Source organism: Carlito syrichta, unplaced genomic scaffold (genome assembly GCF_000164805.1).
Source record: "Carlito syrichta isolate Samal-C Ts95f unplaced genomic scaffold, Tarsius_syrichta-2.0.1 Scaffold301780, whole genome shotgun sequence".
NCBI lineage: Eukaryota > Metazoa > Chordata > Mammalia > Primates > Tarsiidae > Carlito > Carlito syrichta.
In genome coordinates, this window is record NW_007245876.1 from 560,642 (window position 1) to 571,923 (window position 11,282).

At 39.0% G+C, this 11,282-nt stretch overlaps 1 protein-coding gene across 2 annotated transcripts in view; it reads left to right on the forward strand.

Moving 5' to 3' along the window:
- Positions 1 to 11,282, forward strand: part of LOC103257519 (WASH complex subunit 2A-like) — a 68,967-nt gene that overhangs the window by 37,602 nt on the left and 20,083 nt on the right. For both annotated transcript variants that reach the window (XM_008055219.2, XM_008055221.2), the window contains 3 exons: positions 602 to 733; positions 3,367 to 3,536; positions 8,618 to 8,720. In XM_008055219.2, the coding sequence (XP_008053410.2) occupies positions 602 to 733; positions 3,367 to 3,536; positions 8,618 to 8,720 (405 nt within the window). The remainder of the gene's footprint in view (positions 1 to 601; positions 734 to 3,366; positions 3,537 to 8,617; positions 8,721 to 11,282) is intronic.

Here is an 11,282-nt window from a genome sequence, read left to right on the forward strand (position 1 = left end):
ACCTTGGCCTCCCAGAGTGCTGGAGTTACGGGCTGAGCCACTGCTCCTGGCTTGTATTGTCTCTTAAAATTGACTAGAGATACAAATCATTCCTTTTCTTCATCCCAGGTGTGTGTCTTTCTTAGCTGTAAATGAGTGGAGATAGCCCCCTAGTTCTCTTTTTTTATTTATTGCTCTGGTTTCTAATTCATAGAAAGAGAGGTGAGAGTTGCCAGCCGATGCAGGGGCGCCCATGCCTACTGCAGGCTCTAGGCCCCTGTGGAAAGCAGAGAGGCATCACCCACAGGAGACTGGATGAGCCCAGTACTCCTTGTACTTCTGTGACCTTATCCATACGTTTCCCTTCCTCTTTCTCCCTCCCAGGTGTTCTGCCTTCAATTTCTTTGGTAATCTCTTTCCCTCTTGTAGGTAGAGAATGCAGTGAGAAAAGGCTGTAGAGTGGAATTTGCTAGCATTTTGTGATTCCCTCTCCCCCCACCAGGTATGATATTTTGCACCTGACTGGAGAATTATTCCCTAACAGTTTGATTGGGAGATCATCTTACATTTTCTGTTTTATGTGTATGGAGTTGTCATACCTTTCTGTCATTTTTTTTTCTAGGATAATCTTTTTGGGGCTACGGTTGCTAAGAAACGGACATCGTCTCTACAAACACAGAGTCAAGAGAAAGCAAAACCCTCTGAGCTCTCCAAAAAGAAAGCATCTGCCTTGTTGTTCAGCAGTGATGAGGAGGTGGGTTAAAGTTTCTTCTAAATGAGAGATTTTTTGATGGGATTGAAGTTACAGCTATTTGAAACATTTTATTTTTCTACCTAGTTTATAACTAGTGATATTCAGTTACCAACGACGATGTTCACATTATAATTTGTTAAAAAAAGTATTTAGTGTAACATATTAATTTAAAGATTAATATTTTCAAAATGGTTGGGGATAAGTATGGCTCCCAAACAATAGTATATACTAATGCTAATGAGTAGGCCTTGTAGGGAAGAAAAGATTCCTCACCCATCCATAGGTTCATGACTGAAGCCCCATAACTAATGACAGATTAACAAGAGAAAAACATACGTGTTTATTTAAGATAAGTTTTTGGTGACATGGAACCTTCAGAAATGAAGACTCAGAAACGAGAAATAGGAAAAACTGTGTGTATTTTATGCTAAGTCTGATGAAGAAGTGGATAGTTGTAGAGAAGCATGTTTAGATAAAAGGGATATGACCTAATGGTAATATACTGTGCGAATTTAGCAAGACTTGTATTTTCAGATTACTCTCTGTATCTTTACAAATAAGGACATTCCTTTTCTCTGATATATGGAGAATACCTCTGGAATGAAGATCTTATGCCCCAATCCATAGAGGTAGTTCAGAGGATTATTTTATGGCCTGCTTTAGACAAGAAGGGTGTTGGGAATGTCAGAGAGATCATTCTGCTTCTGTTTTCTCAAATGCCAGTGTATAATTTTTTAGCATATCCTATATCCTGTCAGCCATATAGTATCTTGTTAAATGATTGCTGTGTTTTACTAATTTAGAACTGCAGCTGGGCATGGTAGGAGTATCCTATGCAAGTTAAACTTTTTTTTTAAGAAGTCTTAACAATGTTTCTGTTTGTAATCTGGATATATATTTGCAAAATCAGTAGTGAATATACTGAATATGTTTTAGCAGCTAACTAAATCAGATTAAGTAGTAATGAATCAAATTTAGCTGTGCAGAAAAAAGACTTTAAATATGATATTAAAAATCCTGAGCATTAACAATCTTCCTGTATTATAATACTTTTTCTTTATTTTAACATTGTAGGCAGCTTAAGAGAGTACAAAGTAAATAGATTAATCATAGATATGTTCATGTTTTTATTGAAAGCAACCTAAAATAAATATAATTTGTTTTTTCTGCTCAAATATATGAGTTTATGGTGGATTATCCATTGTATTCTTTTTAGCATTATTAGTGGTTGTTTGCTCCACAGCCAGACATCAGTGGAATTGTTCCTACGAGAGAACCATAGTGGTTCAGGGAAAATAAAAATGTCTAAATCTGGGCGCAAAAGGACATGCAGAATAAAGATAACAGAGGTTCTAGAACAGAGACTCTCAACCTTGGCTGCCTATTAGGATCACGTGGGGGATTTTATGTAGAGTTTAGACAGCAGATCCTACCTCTGGAGTTTCTCAGTTAATTAGTTTGGACGTTTTTAAAGCTCTTTATTGGATTCCAGTATTTAGTCACTGCTGAACATCACTGCTCTAGAGGAGCACTTCTCAAATCTTAATGGTTGAAGTTATCACCTGGGAACTCTATGAAGGCAGGCTCTAATTTAGAAAGTGGGTGGGGAGTGCTGATTTACATAATCTGCTGCTGGCTTGTGGACCTCACTTTGATTTGAAAAGCTGTAGATGCTAGAGACCAAGGATCACTTGAGCAAGTGCTTGCAAATTCCTTAATTTGAATGTGTGAGCATAGCTGGGTGGAATTCCTCAAATACTTTCTAAAGGCCAGATTCAGAATTTTGTGGTATAAGGATTGTTAGCAGTTTGGGGTTTTTTGGTATCTCTTTTGAGTCGGAGTCTCACTCTGTTGCCCAGGCTGGAATGCAGTGACATAATCACAGCTCACTACAGCCGTGACCTCCTGGGCTCAGGTGATCCTTCCACCTCAGCCTCCTGAATAGCTGTAACTATGGCCTCCTGAGTAGCTGTAACCACCATCCTGGGCTAATTTTTTTTTTTTTTTGTAGAGATGAGGTCTTGCTATGTTGCCCAGGTTGGTCTCAAATTTCTGGGTTCAAGCAGTCCTCCTGCTTTGGCTTCCAAAAGTGCTGGGATTACAGGTGTGAGCTACTGCGCCCAACCTTACTAGCAAATTTTATTGTGTCTTGTTTACATGTGTGTTTCATGAGCTTTCTATACATTATTGCAGTCTGCTTTGGGATTTTTAAATTAAAATAACATTCTTCTCTAAAGTTGAGAGTTCTTGATTTTTTCACTTTCCTCTTCTTTCTTATCCCTTCTATAATTAATATTGATCTCCTAAAATAGACAAGTCCCTTGTCCTAACAGAACAGAATGATAGATGGGAAAAACATGATGGCAAAAGGTGGAGGAGGAAGGCATGAGAAGCTCTGTCTAGTCAGAGAACATAGCTGTCCAGATTTGAGTTCAAAGGAAAGTCTTGGACATGAGCTTTCTTCGGGAGTGATACACTAAGCTTAATTGTTTAAACATTTTAAAAACTACATACCTTTTTAAACTACATTTTTAAAACTGCATACTTTTTTGCAAAAAAAAATTTTGTTTTACTCCCCACATTACATAATCTAAATTGCCATTGGGTTTTTAATATGTATTTTATGTTTTAAGGACCAGTGGAATATTACTGATTCACAGACCAGCTCAGCATCTGACAGCAGGTCAAAAGAAGAACTCACGGATTCTGGGACCATCCGGGGCCAAGAGGCCAAGGCTGTGAAAAAGACCAGTCTTTTTGAGGAAGAGGATGAAGATGATCTGTTTGCTATTGCTAAGGACAGGTGAGATAGTCATTGAAAGAACTCAGTGTCTGCGGTAACAAGAAAAGGTGTTTGATGCACAAGATGGTTTCTCAAATGATTGCTAATTGTTGATCACCTAGTTGTCATGCAAATGAGAACATCTTTGCTTTTCACTTACAAAGTATTTTCCTCTAGTACTAGGAAATGTTTCTCTTCATGGATACTTACTTGATTTCTTCTCCCTGTCATTTAAAAAAAATCTTAACATATCTTTTTTTTAATTTGTCTGGGGTTTAAGTATAGTTTGTTATCTTTTGTTTTTGATTTTTGTCTGAGTTACTTAAATTTTGTCATTTGGATAGAAGTCTCAGCATTGAAAACATCCTGTTAGGAGGATGCGTGACTGCAAAGCAGTGCAGTATCCCACTAGGTGTTGATAACCCTTAGCTGGTCTAGGTGATCATCTATATGAATACTTGAACTGAAGCTAGGAGGCTATTCAGAGTGAGCATGGGTTGTGGTTGATGTTGGGACATGCTACCGGATTAGTTTATGGGTTCAGAATAACTTCTGTGCAAATACTTTTATTTCCTCTTGAGAGCTTTAAATGATTAGTTTGAAATTCAACTGAATGGTAGTAGCATAAGAGACAGTGGATTGGTCATATAAATCCTATATGCTAATGTGATTAAGCTTCATGTGCTGATTCAAAATACCTTATAAGATTTCCATCTCTAAATATTGTGATCTTTTCAGATGCCACCATTTCTACTTTTGACCCCTGTAACTTTATGCTTTGATGTTTCTTTGGCCTCTGGTTAAGAATTTAGGCTCTAGAATCCCATTACCTGATATTAAATTCTGGTCCTGCCAGTCCCTGTCCAAATAACCTTGGGCAAGTTACCTAACTTCTGTGTTGCTTCATGTGTTAAAAAATAAGTACTTCTTGCATGGGGCTGTTGAAATTATGTGATGAAATCTCAATGCAAAATGCTTAGCACAATAGCTGGTATATTGTCAGCATACAAATGTTTCCATTTATCATCGTAAATACAAGGGTAGTATTTCCTTCCTGTGTTTTTGTTGCTCTCTCCTCTGGGGCACTCTTCTTTATATCTTTCTGGGCCAGCTTCTTTCAAAACTCATTGTAAGTCTCATTAAGAAGCCTTCCCAGCTGGCATGATGGCTCAATGCCTGTAATCCCAGAACTTTTGGAGGCCAAGGTGAGAGGATTGCTTGAGCTCAGGGGTTTGAGACTAGCCTGGGCAACTTGGCAAGAACTTGTGTTTACAATAAACCAAAAAAATTAGCCAAGCGTGGTGGTACACACCCGTAGTTCCAGCTACTTGGAAGACTGAGGCAGTAGGATCACCTGAGCCTGCAGGTCAAGGCTGCAGTGACCATGAGCATGCCACTGCACTCCATCCTGGGTAACAGAGTGACACTCAAAAAAAAAAAAGGAAGCCTTCCCTAACTTAAACATACAAAAAAGAGAAAAAATAGGATGAGAGTCCAGAGCAGACGGGGCTCCCCACCTTGTCCCCCACCCTCCATGACCACGCTGTAGCTGAGCATTTTCTACATTGTATTAAAGTTATCTGTTTACATGTGCGCCTCTTCCTCTCCATTCCCACACAAGGTCATAAGTTTAATGATCTGAAACATGTCTCATTTTTGAGTCCTTCTAGCCATGCACAATAGCTGACTTTCAGTAGTGCTTTCTCTGCTTCAGACTTCTTCTACTTCCCATTGTTCCTGAAGTTGTCTGTAAAGTTTTGCATATGGGAAATAATTCATAGCTTTTATCATATCCCAAAAGAAGCTTTATAATAATAAGTTCAGGCAAGGATGTGGAGCTGGAACCCTCATACATTGCTAATGGGAATGTAAAGTACAGCCACTTTGGAAAATGGTTTGGCATTTCCTCAAAATGTTGAAACAGAGTTGTCCAATTGGTTTTATGTTTTTATAAAACCCAATAATTTCACTCTTGTGTATATAACTAAGAGAAGTGAAAACATATGTTTATATAAAAACTTACACATTAATGTTTATTTCAGCATCATTCTTAATAGCTGAGAAAAGAAAACAGCCCAAATGTCTGTCAGCTGATGACTACATAAGCAAAATGTTATACAACCATATAGTGTACTATATTATTCAGCAATAAAAAGGAATAAAGTAGTAATACATACTAGAACGTGAACGAACATAAACTATTATATTACTTAAAAGAAGCCAATCACAGAAAACCGCATGTTCTGTGGTTCCATTTATGTGAAATGTCCAGAATAGGTAAACCTACAGAGACTGAAAGTAAATTAGTGGTTGACAGGGGCTAGAGGGAAGGAGAATGAGGACTGACTGCTCATGGGCATGGAGTTTCTTCCTGGGGTGATGGCAATGTTGTGAACTTAGATTGTGGTGATATTTGCATAACTCTGTGAATATACTGAAAACCACTGTTGTGCACTTTAAAAGGGTTGTTTTTTGTATTACTTTAATTTCTTTCTTTATTAATAGTGTCGAGGAAAAAAATGAATCAGGAGTTACAGAAACAAGTTGAATACAATATGGAAGGCTGCTAAATACAAATACATTTTCACAAACACATAGGCAGCAGAAACCTGTTCAAATTGTTTCTTGAAGTTTGACTATTTAAAAACATCAGAGTAAAGGAAAGACATTTAGACTGGTCCACATGCTCTTATTATCAGGTGGAAGAGCTCTGCTTTCCAAAAACAGTGATAAGAGTCCAGAGTCACAGCATGTGGGAAAGTTTCCATGGGCACTGGATCTTAAGAGATGCTGTAATGATTATAAAACCATATACACATACACAGAGAAAGCCCAAGGAAGTTTGCAGTCTAAGCCCTATGCTTTTAGAAAGTTAAGGAACTGAACTCAATTTAATCTTATTTGTTTGTTCCATGCAAAGCTCTATGCAAGACTTTCCAGACTAGACTATTTAGCAGCTTTCCATGAATGGTCCTCAGATCATGTGATTCTATGGTGCAGAGAGCAGCTGCCCTATTTATACAGAAGCAGCAGAGCTCAAGAGGAATGTGCATTTGCTCTTGGGAATTCAGTGTTGCAAGATAGGATGGTCTTGGATGGTAACCACTGTTCTAAATGTGGCTAATGATAATGTCCAAGGGCTGGAAAAACTTCTTTTGATTAAGGCATGCTGCTGTGAGTTCTCCAAGGCACTTGGACAGGGAGCTGCATTTCAGACTGCTCAAGTGGAGTCTGAAGAATTTTTAAATGGGATGATACATAAAAGTTCAAAATGCTAATAAGGTGGAATTTTCTCCTTTCAAATGAGAACAAGGAAAACTGTTTAGAAGGAGTTCCATTTTTGGCACAAAAGTTTCTCACAGCTGCTTGTGTAGGACAACTTGAATAATTTCTTTCTGATATTCTTCAATCTGCTTTCTGGAAATGAGATCTTATGCCAGATTTTTAATCTTCATGGTCACCAATGCATCTTAACTTGGTGGTGAGTGGGGTTCATAATCAGAGGTCAAAAGACACAGGACTGACTGTGAACAAATGATTTCTCCTCAAGTCACAGTTTTAAGATTCAATCTCCATTTTTTTCTTCCTCTTCAATTTGAAGCCTTCTATTGTTCTCATCTCTAAAGGGGGAAGCTCTTTCTGTTTCCAACCAGAGGTTAAACATGAAATGCAAATATGAAGGCCAGTAGGATGGATCTCTTTGCCACTATCTTCCAGGGCAGGCTTTACCCATGAGAGCTAGACATCACAGCACAACCTACAGGGTCATTCAGGCGGAGGTCAAATATGATTATCTTGTTTTTGGCTATCTGACTTTTCTTGTTGTAACAACAAGGTTTCATTTATTCTGAGCCAAAGGAAAATCATAGTAACGTGTCCCCCTCTGGACGAATTACCAGAACTACTGAATTTGCAATCTATCAAATCAAAGGTTAGTGCATTTTTACCAACTCACTGAGGAAACTGAGGCCTAGAAATAGGAGTCTCCTAGTTAGTGGTGAATCAATGAGCATGTTGCTAAGCTGGGATATCCAAAGCCTTGCTTGGCTGAACCTGTCTCTAGCCTTTGGAATACTGATTTGCCTAAACTTCTCAAATAAATACAAATTAACTTTTGGATCTTGAAAGATTTATATAAAGATGCTGTTTTTACCTGGGCTTGTGTGGCTCAGCCTGTAATCCCAGTGCTTTTTGGGAAGCTGAGGTGAGTGGATTGCCTGAGCCCGTGGGTTCGAGACCTGCCTGGGCAACTTGGTGAGACCTCATCTCTACAATAAATCAAAAATTAGCCAGGCGTGGTAGCGCGTGCCTGCAGTTCTAGTTCCTTGGAAGGCTGAGGCGGAAGGATTGCCGGAGCCCAGCAGATTGAGGTTGCAGTGGCCGGGAGCGGCCACTGTACTCCAGTCTGGGTGATAGAGTGAGACTCCAACTCAAAAAAAAAAAAAGATGCTGCTTTTTCCCCTGACTTCTGAAGCACCCCTTGCTTCTCCGGCAGACAGCTAACCTGCTGGAAGCTAGGAGGGCCACCTTTGGGCTGTATCTAGTATGTGGCAGGGTGGGGAGCATAGGTCCCTGTACCAGGAGAAACCAAAAGGGTTGATTTTATGGTTCATAAATTATGTCTCAGTAAAGATACCAAGAAAAAAGAAATAAAAGTCAGGCTACAGGGTCACCTCCTGAAGCTGGCCCTAGGCCTGCCAGCAACTGCCTTCCTGATCACCGTGGAAATAGATAGAACTTTCTGGTTCTTCCTGTACCACAGGAAGTGGTGAGAAAGAATGCTGTGCTTGTGAATGGTAAGGGTGTTGTGTGCCTTGACAGAGCTATCAGCTAGTGCATTTACTCTGAACAGTAGCAGAAAAGGGGCAACATGAGAAAGTTCCTGGACTCCAACATGCGAGTGATGATTTGCTAGAGACAGATTTCACCTACTTCAAAGGTCTTTCCTGTTTGCTTTCAACTGTGTAAGGTCAACTCATTTGGGTGCTTTGGTGGTAGGCAGGTTCCTGTAAATGTAAACTAGAAGGAATATTGTTTTTATTTGATTTTATTTTTTAAAAATCACACTTGCTTTTAATTTGACCTTTTGTTTGTTTGTATAGCCAAAAGAAGACCCAGAGAATGTCTCTCCTCTTTGAAGATGATGCTGATAGTGGAAGCTCTCTGTTTGACTCTCCTCCCACATCTGTTACTCCTGCAACAACGGTATTCTTAATCTTTTAGGCCCAGGAAATATCGTTGAGGTTATGCTACATAAATAATGATACATCCCTGATTCAGCTCTTCAAACTGAATCAGCCTCAGGCTGAGGCTGAGTCGTATGAGAAAAATTGTTTTCCTAGCTTCAGAGGGAAATCTAGTTAGTGGTATTTACAGATGACACATGTGCAAAGCCATATCATTCAATATAGGGGCAAGAAACTGAGTCTCACACAGGATGTAGCCTCAATGGCATGGAATTGCTAACATTGGACTAGGCCAAGTATGGCACAGATTATTCCTTTTAGGAGCATGTTGCAAGTCCAAACACTTTGGTTTGGTTTATATTAGTAGCCAGTCAGTAAAAAAGGAAATTTCTTATATGTGCTACAACGTGCATAAGCCTTGAGGGCATTATGCTCTGTCAGTGGAGAAATGGTTACCTGAGTCGTGGTACAGTTACAATGTGGAATATAGTGGTGAAAAAAAAACAAGGTAGAACTTATGGGATGAAAACATGCTGCAGGATAAAAAAAAAGATTCATGAAAGTATATAATATGATCTTATTTAAATACAAATAAAGTAATACACATGAATGTCTCAAAACAAACGTGAAAAGATTAAAAACACATTGTTACCAATGACTACGTCTAGGGAAGGGTATGGAATGGGGACTTTATACTCTATGAATTTTTTTTTTTTTTTCATTAATCAGTATTTTTTATTATGGTTTTGTGGGGTACAGTTAAGGATTAGGTGTACAATGACGTTTCATTCAGGCACCCTGTAGATAAGAAGTGTTTTCCCATCCCCCGACAGATATTTGCTACTGTTAATCCCATCCCCCTCCCCCCCATAGTTTCCCAGTACCATCAGTCATTTTCTCATAGTATTGCATTGGATGTTCAAGGTCCATTATATGAGTGAGAACATGTGATATTCGGATTTTTGTTTTTGTGAGAGGTCACTCAGTATTATAGACTCTAGTTCCATCCAGGTTGCTGCGAAATTCATGATTTTGTTCTTTTTTATGGCTGCGTAGTATTCCATCGTGTATATGTACCACATTTTTTTAATCCAGTCCTCTTTTGATGGGCAGCATGGTTGTTTCCAGGTTCTTGCTATTGTGAACAATGCTGCGATAAACATACGTGTGCAGGTATCTTTTTTATAGAGTGATTTGAGTTCTTCAGGGTATATTCCCAGTTAGGGGGATTGCAGGGTCATATGGAAGGTCAATTTTTAGAGCTTTTAGGAATCGCCACACTGCTTTCCACAGAGGTTGCACTAGTTTACACTCCCACCAACAGTGTAGAAGTGTTCCGTTTTCACCACACCCTCTCCAGCAGCTGTTATTTTTTGACTTGTTGATAATTGCCATTCTGACTGGAGTTAGGTGGTATCTCAGTGTGGTTTTGATTTGCATCTCCCTGATGATTAGTGAGGTTGAGCATTTCTTCATGTGTTTGTTGGCTGCTCGAATGTCTTCTTTTGTGAAGTGTCTGTTCATGTCTTTTGCCCATTTTATAATGGGGTTGTTTGTTTTCTTCTTTTCAGTACGCTTCAGTTCCTTGTAGATCCAGGATGTTAAGCCTTTGTCAGACCTAGAGTTGGCAAAGACTTTTTCCCAGTCTGTAGGCTGTCTCCCTGCTCTCTTGATGGTTTCTTTGGCTTTGCAGAAGCTTGTCAGTTTAATAAGGTCCCATTTGTCTATCTTCTCTCTTAAGTCCTGTGGGTTTCGGGTTTTGTACAGGAATTGGATGCCAGTTCCGATTTCCATGAGAGTATTTCCTTCCTTTTCTAAGGTTCTTATGGTCTGAGGTTTTACATTTAGGTCTCTGATCCATTTGGAGTTAACCTTTGTGCATGGGGATAGATAGGGGTCCTGTTTCAATCTTCTGCATGTGGTCAGCCAATTTTCCCAGCACCATTTACTGAATAGGTTCTCCTCTCCTCATTGGTAGGTGGTGGGGGCTTTGTCGAAGATGAGTTGGTTGAGAAATTGAGGTTTTGCTTCTGGAATCTCAATTCTGTTCCATTGATCTATATGCCTGTTCCTGTACCAATACCAAGCTGTTTTGATGATTGTAGCTTTATAGTAAAGTTTGAAATCTGGTATTGTGATACCACCTGCTTTGTTTTTTTTGCTGAGGATTGTTCTGGCTATTCTTGGATATTTGTGTTTCCATATGAATTCCTGTGTTGTTTTTTCTAGGTCTGAGAAGAATGTTGTTGGTAATTTAATGGGTATTGCATTGAATTTGTAGATTGCCTTAGGTAAGATGGACATCTTCACAATGTTGATTCTTCCGATCCATGAGCATGGGATATTTTTCCACTTGTTCATGTCGGCTTTGATTTCTTTGAGCAGTGTTTTGTAATTTTCATTGTAAAGGTCTTTCACGTCTCTGGTCAGGAAGATGCCAAGGTATTTCATTTTTTTTGTGGCTATTGTGAATGGAACTGAGTTTTTTATTTGGGTTTCTGTTTGTTTATTATTGGTGTAGAGAAATGCGATTGTCTTTTGTACATTTATTTTGTATCCTGAGATTTTTCCAAAGGCTTTT